This window comes from Cornus florida, unplaced genomic scaffold (assembly GCF_030987335.1).
Source record: "Cornus florida cultivar Cherokee Brave unplaced genomic scaffold, ASM3098733v1 CherokeeBrave_3.0.0_Hap2_Chr11, whole genome shotgun sequence".
Taxonomy (NCBI): Eukaryota; Viridiplantae; Streptophyta; class Magnoliopsida; order Cornales; family Cornaceae; genus Cornus; species Cornus florida.
The window spans coordinates 119,019,949-119,038,369 of record NW_026775581.1 but is presented as its reverse complement, the minus strand read 5'-3'; the positions used below and the strand labels follow the sequence as shown (position 1 = coordinate 119,038,369).

The 18,421-nt window shown below is 33.8% G+C and overlaps 2 protein-coding genes across 2 annotated transcripts; one reads left to right on the top strand and one right to left on the bottom strand.

Moving 5' to 3' along the window:
- Window positions 1–4,787: 4,787 nt before the first annotated feature.
- LOC132282772 (trihelix transcription factor DF1-like) lies at window positions 4,788–7,387 on the bottom strand. The gene is made up of 2 exons (XM_059784560.1): window positions 6,936–7,387; window positions 4,788–6,439 (listed from the first exon to the last, which is right to left on the bottom strand). Exons 1-2 carry the CDS (start codon window positions 7,220–7,222, stop codon window positions 5,173–5,175), a joined length of 1,554 nt encoding a protein of 517 aa, XP_059640543.1. The 5' UTR covers window positions 7,223–7,387; the 3' UTR covers window positions 4,788–5,172.
- A 5,999-nt stretch (window positions 7,388–13,386) lies between these two features.
- On the top strand, window positions 13,387–17,249 carry LOC132287097 (protein BOLA2-like). The gene is made up of 3 exons (XM_059789599.1): window positions 13,387–13,547; window positions 16,710–16,732; window positions 16,832–17,249. The coding sequence occupies exons 1-3, from the start codon at window positions 13,485–13,487 to the stop codon at window positions 17,025–17,027; spliced, it is 282 nt and encodes a 93-aa protein (XP_059645582.1). The 5' UTR covers window positions 13,387–13,484; the 3' UTR covers window positions 17,028–17,249.
- Window positions 17,250–18,421: the final 1,172 nt, after the last annotated feature.

The window sequence follows — 18,421 nt, the reverse complement described above, 5'->3', positions numbered from 1 at the left end:
ATGAAAAAAAAATATTAAAATTTAATAAAAATAATTTACTCATTAGTTTTCGATAAGTTATTTTACACTCCTGTGTGATAGGCTCGATTTCAATCTCGACTTAAATAATATATATATTTATATAACTTTAAAATATATATTTTACATCAAAACAAAACCTAAATTGAAAATTCCAATTCTATTTTTCTGAAGTAAAATATCCGCTATAATTGCAAACCTTAGTAAATAAAGTCTTTTTTTGTCATCATTTTCTAACTTCTTAATCTAATTTTTCTCTGTTACATTTTCAAGAGTATATTTCTAGTTTCTAAAACTATTTAAGAACATAGTAATAATAATAATAATACAATATGCTAACAAGGAAAATGATATTGTTTTATTAATATATAATAAGGTTTAATGCTTGAAAAACAATATATAACAGTAGTTTAATTTGATGCAAGCCAATCCATCAAATCAAAACAATTATGTATTATTTAAGCCTATTCCTAGCACAAGTTGAAAATGAATTGAATCCAGCCGAGTTTTAAGTTGTTTGAATCCAGCTCCTCAAAGCAAAAGAGTTTTCGGGCTTGCCTCATGAGTATACGCAAAAGTTTATTATTTCACTGGGCTAGCTTTTTGGCCCATTATGGGAATGTAGACCCCTAAATTCTGCCATTGGTATGGTACAAATATTTTGATGGTGATTAAAACTCCCATTTAGTCACTAAGTCACATAATCCTGATTTCGTTCTTCCGTTTCGAGCATGCTCTTGTTCTTAGGCTCTGTACGCCCTCCCACTTAAATTCTCACTATTTATGACATAACTTTGCCACTCTCACGCTTCTACTCCTGAATTCGCTCTCGTTCCCGTTTTATGTGACTTAGTTTAGGCATATTTTTTTGGAAATTTTTTTTTTTTTTTTTTGGTGTTTGGGAAATGTTTAGGTTGATGTTGAGGTCGAGTCCATCGGACGGGATATATAAAATAACTTGCCGAAAATCGATAGGTAAGTTGTTTTTATTAAGTTTTAATATTTTTTCTTCGTAAATATTTTTCGATAACCAAACATTAGGAAAAAAAATTCTAAAAAATATTTTACATCTAAACAAATATAATAGACAAAAAAAAAAAAAAAAAAAAATATCACATTTTGTTAATGTTGAGTCACAATATTTATGACACAGGTTACAAAGGGTAATTATTTCATTTTGAGCAAGCCAACTAAAAGGATAGGTGTTAGAGATTTTTTTGTCCCTATATCCTGGGGCAGAGCTAGAAATTCGTTTTGGGGCCTGGGGGGAGGGGAGGGGAGCCGTATTAAAGAGGATAAATTATATTTTTTTTCAAGCTAATAGTGTTGCAAGATAATAAGCCGAAAAATAGAACTGTAATGATAGTGAAATAATAGCATTTAATAATTTGAAAACAATTATTTTTTTAAAAAAAAGATGGAAACATAAAATACCGACCTTTTAGCAACAAATTTATTTTGCAAACTTTGAAGGTAAAAAAAATATAGTTTGAATAAAAGAATGCAATTTTTTTTTTTTTTTTTTTTTTTTTTTTTGAAGAGAATATAAAAAAGAAGAAGAAGAAGAAGAGGAGTAAGAATGAAAAGAAAGAAAAAATTAAATCGATTTTTAGAAAAATAATTATTTTAGTGGGCATTTTTATAAAATTTTATAAATTATAGGCGTATTTGTAATAAAATTTAACTGGCCCAGGTGTAAATAATTATTTCAAGGGTCATTTTTCACTTTTTTATAAATTAATGACAAGGGGTAAAGAGGTTTTCTAGAAAAAAAATTATTTTAAGGGGACATTTTGAAAACTTTCAAAAGTCATAAGGTCAATTTGTAATTAAAATTAATAGGCCAGCATGGACCCGGGGGGCTTGGGCTCCCAGGGCCTATGCTGGCTCCGCCACTGCCTATATCTACATGGAGAAATTACAAATTTTTATAAGTAGATATGAAACATAATTCAATAATTTAAACTTTTAAGTTAAATAATAAACTATTGACCTTCACATTTGGTATCAAAAATTTAAAGATCAAGATATATTCCATGCGTAAGTGCACGCTCCAGAGGTGTCTGAGTATTCCATGCGTAAGTGCACGCTCCAGAGGTGTCCCAGTCTCTCACGAGTAGGTAGGGTATCTGGGTCTGTTGTAATCACCCTTTCTTTTTTTTTTTTTCTTTTATATATATATATATATATATATATATCAAATTTACAATGTTAGGAATCAAATTTCACGGCCATTATGATATCCAAGGTCGTTAAAAGAGCATGCTACTACGTGTACACGTGACAATTGAGAGGTGCACAATTTAGGCGTCAAAAACTTGTCCTATGCTAATTTATCAGTATTTGGTGCCCTAACATTCATGTGAACAGGTAACCTAGCTTTGGATCTTGGAATTTACACATAGCAAAGGAGGATATGTGAGTGATCAACCTTTGTCCTTTTCAAGAAGGGAGGGACTTATCAAGTAACAGTATTCTCAGATATCTTGGTCAATTTACAGAAAATTGTGGTCATGTTATACCTAAATCAATTGTTTGACTCTCCTATCGTGTAGGCTAGGTAATCCTATTCCTATATTTCTCTCTCCCTATATACACACATTATATTTTATCTTATCAACTGGTTCGTAATTCTTTTTTAAGAGTTCGAAATCGTTATACACCTTCATAAAACAGTCTGTTTGATTGATTTATACTAATATTCCTCCAAATTTATTACACCACGATCAAACACCACTATCGCAATCGATATTGCAATTGCGAATTATGATACGCACCTAACGCTATTGTACGGTAGTATTTCATATTTAGGTTTGAATTTATTATATTCCCTCTTTAGTGTTACTTATAGCATCAGTAATTGACTTCAGTAGGTTGGGTTTTGCACTTCATTATTAAATAATATCGGTTAGACTAGTAATGCTAACATTTTAACACTTCAATCAATGTCATAGCCTTCACTAATTAGCATTAGTAAACTAATTGACATCTAAAAGGCCTTTTGCCTTAATGAGAAAGATGGTACAATTTTCTTCACTTGTAGCTATGATATGTAGTAGGTGGCTTTCAAAAAGTAATCATATCATTAAAGAACCAGAAACATCTAATGGAGGTTTTCTCGAGTCAAATTCAATGCGAACCTAAAAGAAAGTCATTTTCTGGTTGGACTAAACATCACTTGGAAAAAAAAAAAGAAAAAAAAAAGGTCAAGAACTCTCAAGCCTCCATCAGTTAGGGAGTGTTTAGTAACTTAATATATATATATATATATATTCAAGGTGTCGGATCTGTTAAACTATTTCATAATTTACTATAGAGGCATACATCTTTCTTGTCTCGCATGCACTAGACAATTATCATGAAAATTTTCTGAAAGTGATCCAGAAAATTTGAACTTCCGATCTCCAAGATGCAATGTGAGAATCTTTGCTAATTTTTCAGTCTTATAACACATTGACTCTCTAGATATACATACTCTAGTTTCTTGATGCCTATTGAATGGGAATGAACTATATTATGATCTATGAAAGGGATTAGCATGACTATTCAAAACATTCTTCAGATCTCTATATAATAAATTTTACATATTATAAAATTCAGTGGGACTCTTGAACTTATCTTAATTTGTTGTCAAGATAAGCTTTTATGACACTGATATGTGTCATGTGATATGCTTTTGGTGACCCTCTAGTGAAGTGAAAGCACAAGTTTGTGTCTTATACTATATGCATGATTCCTTTGTAGACTTTTTGACACCACTCAATTTTTTGTGGGCCAAGAGCAACACATTCTAGATTTCGTTGAATTCAGATAAAGCCCAATTGCTGATCGAAGCTTTCAGTATCAAATCCACTTGATTAAACAAAAAGAGCCGACAAATTACGGATTAAGACACCATCAACATGATTGATTAGTGCACTTCCCCTTTAAATCAATAATTAAGTATGGAAATGATTCAACGTGCATAGGTCGGTCACAGCAACTTGAGTTATGAGTGAAACGGGGGCAGCGTCCGTTTTGTATGACCAGTTTGAATTGGGACCAGGAGAGGATCCCCTCCTAGTTCAAGGGGTCCTGCGCATAGTGTCATGCATCAAGTTAACGATACGTACACACGGACCTCAAAACAGGGCTGCAGGAATTCGCAACACACAAAATAGGCGCTGGATTCTGTGTTAAAATTATGTATTTTGACAATCGATTGTTGTGTAGCCTAATAGTACTTCCTCACTTTTTAAATAAAAGATTGAGGGTTCAAGTCTTTATAGGGTGGGTTTTGAGTTCTGTATCTGTGCTAAAATTACTGGTGACCTATAACTATGTAACTTAATGGTACTTTCTCACCTTTCAAATAAAATATTGAGAGTTTTAAGTCTTCATAGATCGAAAGGTTGATAATTCAAGTCTCCATGAAACGTGTGGGAGTGTGAATTTTTTGTCCAAAAAAAGAAAAAAAAAAAAAAATAGTATATATTTTGGTGCTCCACTTCCTTTGAATTGAGACTTTATGATGAGAAAGGGAAGAGCAGCAAGTCAATCAATCATGGGGTAGAATTCCCCAAAATCAATTCTTCATGGAGTAATTGAATATCAGGAAATGAACCAAAAAAAATAAAATAAAATAAGGAAAAAAAAGGAGTAATTGAATACTATAACCCATAAAAGTCAATTGAAAGTCATATACTACAATCAAAGGTAGGTGGTTATCTTGTAGGCTGCAGGTATAATATAATCAGCAATTAATATGCAAACCATTCATTGTATCATAATTACTGAAGATGCTTACCCTTTTATTGATACAAACAAACACAGCCAACCAATTTCAACTTTTACACACATGGGGATGTATGGTATGGTATGAACTGTCAAAAAGGCAAAAGATCGTATATTACATCACACACCAACCACATTATTCTTTCTCTCTCTAAATTTACTCAATAAATGATGGATGAACATATATATAAGCAGAAAGATGCCACTGGCCATATCCCAGAGAATGCATTCATATATCAAAATTAGCGATTCAACCTTTACTCCAAACCCAACGGTTCTGACCCACATCTTCAAGTGCCAACCACTGAATCTGACCCACCTTCCAAAGTGAGGCACACTACTTTAGCTTTATAGAAAAGGCTTCTCCATCTTGTCTTCTCCTCACTCCATAGTTGTCCCTGAAGAAGGATTATTAGCAACAATTTGGTAATCATCTCCATTGTCGTCGTCGTCATCTCCATCTTCATCATCTTCTTGATTCTGATCAACATTTTCGCTACCACCATCTTCTGTGATCGATTCATCGCGTTGTTGTTGCTGTTGCTGCGGTTCTTGATGGCCCATCATTTGCAATAATATGTCTTCAGGCTTCAAGTTATAACCTGAGCTATCTGAATTATCAACCCTCTTGGACTTCTGCTCATAGAGAGACTCAAGCATGTGAAAATAAGGACATGTTTTTGAATCTTCAGGCCTTTTCTTATTGCTTTCTCTTACCCTCTTGAAGTACTTGTTTATATTCTCCCATTTCTCTTTACACCTCTTCGCGCTTCGGTCATAACCAATCTTCTTCATGGCTGATGAAATCTCCTCCCAAAGAGGCCCTTTAGGTCCATTGTCTTGATATTGCAAGTCAAGATTGGTCCTAAGCCTAATCAAAGCCTCAACTTCCGCCTTAGGCCACCGAGAGGGGCTCGCCTGAAAAGAGTTTTCCCCTACATTGTTCTCTTGTCTTTCAACAAGTTTCTCCGATATTGGAGTGGGGTTTTCGGGGGGCAATTGCACCGGGCTATCTTGCTCTGAGATCTTCTTCAATAATGCAACTAGGGCAGCATCCTTTGCCGCGGCAACAGCTCTTCCATGGGCTAGCATCTCCTGTTCTCTCTTCATTCGAGCCAATTCTTGCATCTTCCACGCTTCTTCTCTCGCTATCCGATCATTTTCACATTTTTCTAATGCTTCAATGAACTTGTTTTGCAAATCCTCTTGCTTCTCCAATACTGACTTCATTAGTCTCTCGAAGTAATCCGCCATTTTTCTCTTTCTTTTACCCGTGCCTTGGGATTCTTTCCCCGAGGAAGAGGTTGTGGATGTGGAGGTGGACATGAATTCTAGGTTGGGGGTTTGGATAGAACAAGTTGCTATACCTTGAGAAACATTCATGGGTTTTAACATTTCCATCCTAGTACTCACCATCGCGGCCATTTCCATTGTTGTCTCCGTCATAGAAGATACAATTTTGTTCTCTGAAGGCGATGGAAGTGAGGATTGATTATCGAAAAGCTCTAATTGCTCGAAAAAACGGTAACTTTTGCCATTTTGTCTACCAGATCGGCCTTCTTTGGTTCTCTTGTGGTACTTATAGATGTTCTCGAACTTCTCTTTGCATTTCTTGGCGCTTCGATGGTATCCAAGCTCAGCTAATTTCCTGATAACAACAGTTCCCAAAAACTCCATTTGCAGTCCTTTTCCAACTTCAAAATTACCATAAATGCAATATATAGATATCTATATATATATTTAAACACGCACAGTACAAATTACAACCATAAACTCTGATCTCATGAAGAAATGAGAACAAAGTTGAGACTTGTAAGTAAAAGTAATTTGAAAGATGAAAAGGGGTGGGAAAAAAATAATTAAATTCATGGAATATTAATAAAACGAAGTGATTTTTTCTTCTGGGAAATTTGATCATACAGGTGAAACTCAATTTGGAGTAAGAAACAAATGAATTCATCTTCCGAATCCTAAAATTTCTGTAATTCTTTCAGGTGACACAGATATATATATATATATATATATATATATATAGAAACATGTGTAGATGGACAAAAACGGAAACTTTCACTCTCTCTCTCTCTATAACCAGCAGTTAACCAAAACTAAACAAGAAATGAGAGGAAATGAATCGAAATCCTTACCGAGAAACCTCGTCCCAGAGAGGAGCTTTGACAGCTGAGTCCCGAAACGCAACGTCCATATCAGACCTTATCTTCAAGAGAGCAAGCGTTTCTTCACGAGGCCACCGGTTACCGGCGAAATTCCGGTCACCCTCTTCCTCTCTCCCTCTCTCTTCATCTCCAAAACCACCTGAAACTGACCCACCACCACTACCCACCTCGTTTTTCAGATTCACGACGGCGGCAGAAGCGGTGCCGCCACCGGAACCAGAAGGAGAATTTCCCAACAGTTCTGTAGCCCCCAGCATCAGTTCACTTTGGTAATTACAGCTGCAAAATTGAACAAAAGATTGGGTGAATTTGACGATTGTTTGATTGGGCTGTGGTAAATTTGATGGGTTTGAGTTTGGGCTTTTCTTTCTTGCTTTCTCACCACTTGTTTTTTAATTGGCTTAAGTAACAAAAAAAGATGTGAATTAGGGTTTCTTTTAAGGGGAAGATAAAGATAAAGAGTTGTGATCATGTAGGGTCAAGATTGATGGGTTCAGATGACATGTAAGGATTTGTTTGGTTAGGTAAAAGTATTTTTTTTTGTCTCTCCTCTTTGACTTTGCTTTTTGAGCCCAATAAAGCTTTGACAGTTCAACAAGTTGAAAATGAGGGACTGGTCTGAAAATTTTGAAAAAGTAAAGGGTCAAAAAGGGTAAGAAAGATTAAAAGATGGTGAGATTAGTCATTGAAGGATTGCCAAACAGGTGTAAGATATGACTTGCGAGGGCATGACATATAAACAAGTGGTTTTTTGTAATTTTGTGTGCAATGGAGAAATATTTTGTTAGAAGCCGTCCCACGCAGCCCACATTTGGCTTTTGAACATTTTTTCTGTTTTTCCACAAGCTTTGCCTATGATTTATATTACCCAAATTATTAAATATCACTTCTGCCAGAAAAAAAAAAAAAATTTATAAAATATTTCCTCCTTGATTTTACAGCAACCTTGATATTTTGGATGGTGGGCCATTTAGGAAAATGATTTCAATAGAAGAAGTCTATTCAATAGTAGTTTGTATTTATGGGTCAGTTCTTCAAATAATTGAGCTAAACTTGACTATAAATTCAAAATTTATAGTTTGTTGGTGTCTTTTTCTTTTGTAATATGTGATGTTAAGTTTTGAATTTTCTCTTATGCACCGGATGATCCTAATTTTAGAAGAGAGTTGAAATTGTACTGATCTCTATAAAGTATTGTCTAGTGGACAAGATAGATTTTTGATGGGTGAATGAAATTAAGGTTTAAAATTTTGAAACAATAGTGTGTAAATGCATGCTTATTTTATAATTAAAGAACAAAAATGAAAGAGAAATTAAATTTGATATATACTCCAAAATGATATAAGAGCTAAGTTTGAAATGAAAATAAGTATGGTCAAAACTACTGCAAAGTTAATGGGCAAACTCAATTCTCATTTGACTAATCTACCCACTTTACCTACACACCAAGTTAAAATTCACGCAAGAAAGAGAAGGCAAATAGAAAAACATAAAAGTCATTAATGGTGGGTGCTCATTGTCTCACTAATGATCAAAATGATTTTTATATGCATACCATTGGGTATTTTTGTAGTTGTATGGTATTATAATTATGGGCATTGAGATAATCAAGACTACTACACCAACACATTGATTAACAAAGTGTTTTTACTCATTCTTAAAGAAGAAGAGAGTGGTTCGGGCTAGAGTATAGACAAAGCGTGTGTGAGTACTTGTAGTATATGTGTGATTAATTACTAGCCTATGTGGCCAAGTGAAAAAACATTGGCACACATACGTGGCACATTGAAAATTCAAACAATGAGCTCATTGAAAAGTCAAACAAAGAACTTGCTGTAAATAAAATGAATCTTCATGGGGTTACCAAAAACACTGTACTACACTAGGTCACAAAAAACTTGATAGGCATCGATTTCAAGTTGTCAAACCACCAGGTCACTCAAAACTCAAAAGGTTTCGCCCTCGAAATTACCAAACACTAGCGCTACATTAGGTCACTTAAAACTCGAAAGGCATTGCCCTTGAGTTGTCAAACCCTGGTGCCACACCACGTCACCCAAACTCAACAAATCTGACCATCGAATCACTCGAAAGGCATTGCCTTCGAGATCACCAAACTCTAGCACTAAAACAGGTAACTTAAAACTCAAAAAGGCATCGCCCTCGAGTTATCAAACCTTGGTGTCACACCAGGTTACTCAAAATCACCAAATCTGGCCATTGAATCACGACGTTGGCAAGGTCGCTAAAGAATACCGGATAGCAAAAAATTTACGTTCAAGCAAATTGAGATAAGGGTTGGGCCTTCTCGATACCTTGACAAACCCTTTTGGGATACTTAAAAGGATATTGGAATGGTGGATGAGAAACTAGTACTTACTCTACAAACGAGTCTGGTTAGTGAGATGGTGGATGTACGCTGTGATGGAGAAACTTAGCATCACATTTAATGCTCGGACAAAATCATAATTAACGTGGCTACCGCTGGTTATATATAGACAAAACACATTTAATGTAAAGAAAAATATATCTAGCAGATTCGATGAGAGTAAGTGACTTCTTAGAGCCTTAGGGACATCGCGACTACTCATATAGCAATAACGTATGACAGGGATAACTGAGTAATATCCGAGATATATGAGGCCTATAAATAAGATCCCTATGACATACATACACATCCCTACCTCCACTAATACACTGACTAGCCAACCAGTTTCTCCTCCTCCTTCCAGTTCTCTCTTTGGATATTTCATTTTTGTGTTTATTGATAGGAAAATGATTTTTGCATCGAATAGTTGCGATGAGTTGCTAGACATACTCTTTTAATTTGTTAATTGTACAACAAATAAGGAAGTGGAGCCTAGTTGTATTTAGTATAAATAGGCAAGTAAAAATTATTCGATTAAATAATTTAGGAACCTAGTTGTATTTGGTATAAATAGACAAGTAAAAATTATTCGATTAAATAATTTACTACAAGTGTTCGGTGTGAGTATCATTACTCTTATTAATATTACCTTTATATATTTATTATTGTGTTACAAATTGACCCTTACATGTAATAATATATCACGTTATTTTATTTAATAAAATGTGATTTTTTTTTTTCCTTCAATTAATCACCGTCATCTCTATCATGCTCAGTCTCTCAATCTCAGGTCGAGAGGTGAATCCTCGAGAAGACTTTTTAAATTTCAAAATCTACCATCAACAAACTCCAAAAAAAAAAAAAAAAAAAAAAAAAGAAGAAGGTCAAAAATTATTTTAACTTTGGTAGGCCTTGGATATTTATGCAGAAGTCAAAGATGTTTGGCTGGCTAAGCCCTTAATCACAGAGTTATTAATAAATAATAGATAAAGACTTTGAGGAATTGGTTTACGTAATGTGAATGTGAAGGTGTCATTTTCACGGACTATGAACCACAAGAGAGCAAGTGTGCTATTGCAACTAATTAAATTACATTTCAACTTCAACCACATGGGTTAATATCTCGCTGTCTCCAACTCAGAATCTTCTCCAGTATACTCTGCCCAATTGTGTGTATTTTAATGGAAAATTCAATGCACTCCATGGAAGAAATAACACTTGTGTAATTCTTATACAAACACGCATGGGACACGCATTTATTTTGAAGTGTAATTTTTTAAGGAATATTTTATAGATTCAGGTAACCGTTCTTTAAAAATTAAAACTGGAATTGAGATCGTCGGCACATGAAATTAAATAGTAAAAGACTGATTCAATTCAGTTTCGAATCACTTTAAATATATTGGAAAATAATATGGTATTATAGTAATCGATAAATCAACCAACAAAGTAATATGACACAATGTCTTTTGAAATCTAATATTATAATATACATTAACATTATTAAATAAAAAATAAAATATTTTTTACATTGTTTTTACCCTCACCTTTTTACATTGTTGTTGAATCTTCAATTCAAAATAGTACTGCTTGTTAACATCTCAAATTAATTCCATGAAAACGGACCATACACGAAAGTGATTCCTAGTGTTCCACACACAACTACAGTGGGACTACAAGTGATTTTGACCAGCCATTTTTATGGACTTTTTTATTCTTTACCTCCCACTCCTCCTCGTTTCTAAATATCTTATATACCTTTCTTCCATAAAGAGATTCATTTGGCTTGAAAATATCATTTTCATCTTTACTACCACACTATTTTCCTTTTCTTCATGTTTTTGGTTGCAAGTAATGAAATGTAAGATTGCTACGCAAATGAGAAATAATTTAGTCAGATTCTCAGCACTAAATCATCATGGAGCAGCCGATTTCAATAATTTTAATGTTTGACCAAACAAGTTTTATGTTATGGGATTTTTTTTTTCATGTGATATTCTTACGTTTTCAACCACTAGTGATTTAATCAGTATCACATTCGTTTTTGTAAATGATTGACCAACTAACAAACATGCTAGCTGTAATGCATTTTTTTGAATGTGGTGCTGTTAATACAGTTTAATTATATGATTAGAGAAAATTATAAGGGGTTAATACGATTACTGAATGCACAACAAAGGAAGTTCATTTAAAGTAAAATCAAAGAGCCCATTTTAAAGCCCGTAGTCAGATCCTTTAAGAGGCCTAAGTGGTTGGGCTTTGAGAGGCCGAAACACCCAACTGGAGGGTAGGTCAAGCCCAGCCTGTTAGTGTATAGGGAACTACTCTCACATGTTCTCAACTTATGCAAAAGTAAGCTACCAAAAAAACACTCTTACCCTCTTCCTCCTAAAATTATTGGTTACCAAAAATATTCCTCCGAGAGTGCTTAATTTTGAACAGATTAAACAAATTAAGTGTGTTTAATAACGAAATTTAAATATCATTAAGAATGATAAGCGTGACTTGTAACTAAGAAAGAAATTTAAGTGGCAAGAACATCACTTATTAAAAAAATTTAAAAAAAATTATTTTTGATTACAACTTAAAATTCAATTACAACAACTTGATTTTACTAACTATACAACCAACTTGATGAAGGTATTAGTGCCTAAGATAAGTACTTAGAAAAAAGGTCCAATTATTTTTATAAGTTGACAAAAATTCTTATTGGACTCTACTTAGAAAAAAAATATATCGGGTGATCACAGCATACCACCAACCGAAGTCATTGTAATTTGGTATGCCACCCAATTAACATGCTGCACTTAAAAAATTGAGTAGCTATAGAAAAATTCATGATTTATCCCCTGTATAAGTATAGAATCTGATTTATTTATTTATTTATTTATTTTTTGTCAATTGCTTATGCAGCTTTCCAAAAATATAATAATAATTGTTCAACAAATATAAAGACAAGTATACTCTCAATATTAAATAGTATTTTCATTTTATACCCTTCGTTTTCTCTCCCTAAGATTCACTAATGTCTCTAGTATAAATCATTATTGCTCTCTCTAAAATTCTCATTAACTTTTTCTCTCTAAAAGTTTACCAATCTCTCTCTATTTGTCATTCTCTTCATTTTCTTTCTAAGATTTAGGTCTGAAATTTTCATTCACTTTCTACCTCTATCATTTGAAATTCTCTTCACTTTCTCTTTCTACTATCTGAAATTCTCTAAAATTCTCTCTTCTCCGTCTCTCTGAAACTCTTGTCTTCTCTCTTTAAAAATTAACATCTTTCTTTGATTTCTCTTCACTTTCTCTCCCTCTAAGATTTGGGTCTAAATTTTTTTTTTCTCCATCTCTGTGAAATTACTTTTTATCTCTCTAAAAATTGACCCATATTTCTCTCTGAAAAGATTATTCACAACGAGATTTCAGGAGTCAAATTGTAAATTGCTAATTCAAAATTAAGATTGCACAAATTAAAATAGAAAACTGAAATAGAGAGAAAGTGAATCAAATTAGAATTTCAAGATTGTCCCAGTCGCATGGAGATGGAAAACTTTCATAAATATAATTTTATGTGAGTGTATATATATATATATAGGTGGTTATGATAAGAACATAAAACACCTTCCTTCTACTTATATTTCCAAGCAATTTATTTCCCATTCAGTTTTGGCATGCAACATGTACCATTAGGATGGTTAAAGAATGGAAAGAATTTACACGGTCAATTCACATCAGATTTTGTGAAAATTTTGAAATTAATAATCGGTTGCCCTATCATTATTTTAAAAAATTTGGTCCCATATAGTTGTGAAAATTCAACTACAACCAATGAATAATCACATAAGAAAACAAGAAAATCTAATGTGGTTGACAAAATGCTGATTTTTATAAATTTAAAATGATGATTTTTATAGTGAAAGTTTTCGAAATAATAAGTGATCACATGCACCAAAAAGGTAATTGTACTTTCCTCACTCGGATAGGATTGGGCCGCCTACCATTATTGCAGAGGAGCCCAAACAGAATCTCCAAGCTGTATTAATGGTTGGTGGGCTAGGACTGCATTAGAATATATAGAGAAAGAGTTAGAATATATAGAGAAAGAGAAAGAGAAAGAGAAAGAGAGAGAGTGTTTGAGAGAGAGAGGAAAAGATGGGGTTGACGAAGGCGGAGGTTGAAACTTCACTGACATCAAAGCTGAATCCCTCTTATCTCGTAAGTTATACTATATTTTTATTATTAAATTTTTTCTTTTTGTTTCATTGCACTCTTACTCTCTATTTTGAGTTTGTCCATCATCAGAACACCATCAAACTCAGAGCAACTAAAACATTAAGGTCTATAGGTTGAATGTTTGGGTAAAATTGATGTCAAATACGAGTAAATTCCTAATGGTTAATAATTTTTCTCTGACTGATTCGTGGAACTGATGAGCTGAATATTAGGGTTAACCATTAAGCGAAGCACACAAAATCCAATTTGCAATAGTCAAAGCTGTATATTAGGGATTATGGATGAATTGAAATTCACAAGCAGTTTAACATCATGGACAATTTTCTTGATGGGTTGGTTATGTGTGCAAGGATTATGGGAGTTTATTTATTTTTAACCTGGCAATGGTTAGAGAGTTAGGAGTCAGTGGGATTAGGGGTAAGGGGATTCGAACATAGGACCATAGGCTTAGGGGCACTTAATGCCTGACTCTTTACTACTCTGGCAACACAGTCACACCTAGAGTTTTGGTATTTAAGGATGTTGAACATGGGAAACTCTATCATTGATATATCAGAATAATATTTAAGTGAAAATAGAAGGGTGGATAGTGGAAGATAATAAATTTAAATCAACTTTCAACTGAACATTCACAAGATTATAATTTCTTGATGGGTTTATTATGTGTGCATGGTTAAGCAGTGGAGTGGTTATTAGAGTTCTTTTTTTTTGTTTTTTTTTTAATCATGTGAGCCACTAACTCCTTGATTTTATTGTAAGAATTGTTATAGAGTGGTATACTAGGACTTTAATTGTCATTATTCATGATCGTGATGTTTTATTGTTGGTGGCCCTTTTGCTCATAGAGTTGTAATTTTCCATGATACTACAATGGTAAGAAGATTTGAGGATAAGAGGCAAGGTTGTTTTTTCCAATCTATCCTCTCCTCCTTTTTCTAAATCTTCTTCTTTTCAGTGTTGGGATTATTTCTTAAGGATTGAATTTATGCTAACAATCCCTTATAAAGGAAAAGGGAAGAAAATATTTCATGCTGTCCAAAATCCATTATGTTGCATTTTTATATAGTTATGCAGTTATTCTAACCATGTCATATTGAGATTCAGGGTAAGAATATTCCATCAACTTGTCCAGAAGAATATTGCATCTACTTGTCTCTTATCATAATTGCAATATACTTTTGTCTTGCATTCTAGGTAACATTTACAGCCTCCTCTCATGTGTAGTTATTAGAAACATGCTAGTGATGCCATATATTTTTTTTTTTTTACTCGAACGATTTCTATGTTTTTATATATGTACCAAGGGGAATGCATTTCCTGTTTTCTTTACTCAAATTTATTTCCTATTTTATTGTGTTTATGAAGTTTATTGTAATTGAAATTTTCTGTTTAGTTTAGTTACTTATTATATCCTTATAAGAAATTATGCTTAGTTTATAAGTCACTTTATTGTTTCATTTCTTCTTTTTTCTTAAGTAGTTAAATGTTCTTATGATCATATTTACATTTTATAAATTCTTTCTATTTTTTATTTTTCAAAATTACTATGATTTTTTTATATATAATACAAAGCAATTGGTATTTGGTTCCTCAAGACATTCCTGTTGATCCTATCTAGATCATTAATTTGTTTGGGTTAGATGAAATCTGTTGACTATAACATGATTCCCTATTTGAGAATTGTTGACAAAGTTAACTAGTGGATGGTACTAGCTTAATTTTCTATGCAATTAGGAAGCAGTAAAATCAAAATATAGGTACATACTTTCCCAGTAGTGATATTTCTTTATGGATTTTTCCATGAGTAGCATCAAGGGCTAAAATTTCTGAATCAGTTTTCTTGTTCAATTTCTTGTTCAGAAATAAGTTTTTGGATTCCTAGTTCACTTATTTCTGTAACTTGCTCCTGAATAGATGCCAAGAAATTCTTCATAATTTATCATTCAAATCAGATAGTTATCCATCATGATTAGAGGCACACTTTTTTCTCTTACTTAAGGTGATGATCTTAGGAACACTAGCTTGAGATCTGGTCTGACAACTTCTAAAAAGTATGAATTGCACTCTTGATTGAGGTTCAAGGGGGTTTCCCTTATTTCTGGTTGTAGCAAAAAACTACTTGGAAGGGTCCTAGCTTTAAATTTAAAACTTAAGGTTTATGGATGCCAGAAGGGCAACACCGATCTCAAGCATTATGGGTTGCCAATTTATAAAATTGCTAGGATGCTCTTGTTTCTTTACATATAGCTCTTCCATACCGAGTCATTTTTTATTTGATTTTCTTTGTCAAACAACTACATAGTCTAGAGGGGTGGTCCTGGCTCATTGTCTTATTCTATGCAATGGAATTACTTCTCTTAAAAAACCTGGATATACGTAGGATTTAATATGAAGCATCCAGTGATTACTATATTTTCAATTGATCAGAACAATTGCATATCTATGCTTTGAGGTCTTTTCAGTTTGTAAAAACTACCATGTGGCAGTTTAATAGCTTGCATGAAACCTATTTCTTGGAGGACTGTATTGGTCTTAGATATTTCAAGAGAAGATAAAAGATCAGTTACTGCCCATGTGGGATGCTAGGAATGGAAAAATGAAAACAAACGAACTTCTGGTATTGTTTTGCAAAAAAAGTGACTGCTCTCATACTTGAACTCACTTCTTCATGCTTGTTAGACCATGTTTTTGGCATTATCTAAATTTCAAGCGAAGTATTATCTAGAACCTACAATTCTTGCATTGTATTCTCATTTTCGTTTTGTTTTGAGAAATTGAAATCTATAAAGGTAGAGCATAGATCCTCCGCCATTAGTATTTTTTGTTCTGTAAGGGTCTTTTCATAATATTATTTTTAGTTTTCATGTTGGAGACAGTATAGCCTTGCATGTCATCCCTTGATTCAAACCTCCTCCTGTCTCTTTCTTACCATAGACAAACAAATGAAGGTAACTATGGGGCTAAGTGCACTAAATATGACAGCAAAGTTCATATTTTTAACCTTTTAAAGTTTAGTATCCCCTTAAACTCGCTTCTGTATTCATCCTTAACATTTTTCTTGTCACCCTTAGTAAATGCAAATACCTTTCACTCCCTTTCTTTGTGAATTGATCTTTTCTTTTTCTTTTCTTTTTTGTGTTCCAGGAAGTAGTTGATACATCGGGAGGGTAAGTTCCCACTTGGTAAAAGATTCACTCTTCAATTAACAAACATACTCTGGTATTCTTCTTTTCGTAAAATGATTATTATTTTATTTTTTTTATCAGATGTGGTGCTAGTTTTGTGATTGAGATTGTATCAGAACAATTTGAAGGGAAGAGGTTGTTGGAGAGGCATCGATTGGTGAACACTGCATTGACTGAAGAAATGAAAAACATCCATGCTCTTTCTATAAAGAAAGCTCTGACCCCCGAGCAGTGGAAAAAGCAGCAAGAGTCTGAAAAATCTCAATCTGCTTCTTGAAAGATGTTTATAATAATACCAGTAGTTAAGACAAGATTTACCATCACAATACAATCATTCTTGATACAATACTCCTGTGCTGGAAAGCGTTTATTGACATATGTAATCTTGATAGCTTACGTGGTCACTAAGCTTATAACAATATAATCTTTTCCATGTGAATAATGCTGAGGCCAGTTTGGCTTCTCATCTTTGTCTTCAAAGTGGTTTTATATTGCCTAAGATATTTCTCCATAATACTCACTGCAATTCATCCAATCCATTGATGAACACTCCTTTGATACGCCTGTTGACATTGTGATGCAGGCTGTATCTAGTAGTCTGCTTTCCCAGGGTCTTGAGGCAATATAAAGGCCAGATTCTGTATGTGTTTTTTCTGCATGGCAATTCAACATGCTGTTGCTATCACATGGGATTTTCAAAGTTTGCGATTTCCTGCATTTGGTGAATAGTTGGGTTTTGATTATTTGTTCCGTTCCATCTTACCTGTGGCTAATTAGTCATTAAAAATTGTTTGCTATGCTTCTAGTGTTCTTTTATGCATTCAAATTTATGGAAAAAGCCGTCAAGCGGTTTTGGTGAAATAAGCAAAGCAAAATTGAGGGTTAGCAGATCTTAGTGCAGAAGTTTTCTTTCATTGTGACGTACTTTTCCTTTTTTCGTTTTTCCTTCCTATACGAGGATGCAGAGTTAAATGGTCAATTGTAAATGTTTTTCTGGCCACAGCCGAGCTCACAACCTCAATCTTTCATAGTTTTATTTTTTGTTTTCCCCCCAACCCACACCCCATTAAGTCTGCCAAGGGAGGTGGTAGATATCATCCACAGAACAGCGGCCATTTTTGATGAGTTTCAGGATATTTTGGTGAAAGAGAAACGTCTCTCTCCTCCTCCATCTCCAAATAGGGTATGTAAGTGGGAAGCTCCTTATGTGGGTAGCCTGAAACCAAATGTTGACGACTTCTTTCAATCCATCTCTATGGAGGTCTTATTCTGAGGGACTATCTAGGTAGACCGGTTAGATTGGCCACTGTGTTGTGTCCAAAGATTCATCGTGCCCAATGTGTTGAGCACGGTGAATCTGTAGATGTCGAGGGTGATTCTCAGTCAATCATTCTGATGAAGCTGCTCGCACTGTGGTGGAGGATATTTGGATTCTTCAAGAGCAATGCAACGGGCTGTTCTCTTTCCAGGATTCCTAGTCAATTTAATGTTGTTGCCTACTAGATTGCTATATCGGCTTTACAGTGTATAATGTCCAGTGAAATGTTTGGCCCTACTCGCTCATTTCCCTCTGAACGTTCTTTGTCCCACTTTGTTTCTTACTTTTCTACGCTAAAAAAGGAAAAAGTAAAAAAGAAAACGGTGACAATGAAATCTACAAGGGAAAAGGGT

Excerpts from the sequence above, each read along its gene's own strand:
- LOC132282772 (XM_059784560.1), bottom strand. The coding sequence starts at position 7,222 with ATGCTGGGGGCTACAGAACTGTTGGGAAATTCTCCTTCTGGTTCCGGT. Across the intron at positions 6,440-6,935 it reads CTCTGGGACGAGGTTTCTCG|GAAATTAGCTGAGCTTGGAT; the intron begins GTAAGGATTTCG and ends TGTTGTTATCAG.
- LOC132287097 (XM_059789599.1), top strand. The coding sequence starts at position 13,485 with ATGGGGTTGACGAAGGCGGAGGTTGAAACTTCACTGACATCAAAGCTG. Across the intron at positions 13,548-16,709 it reads AGCTGAATCCCTCTTATCTC|GAAGTAGTTGATACATCGGG; the intron begins GTAAGTTATACT and ends TTTGTGTTCCAG. Across the intron at positions 16,733-16,831 it reads GTAGTTGATACATCGGGAGG|ATGTGGTGCTAGTTTTGTGA; the intron begins GTAAGTTCCCAC and ends TTTTTTTATCAG.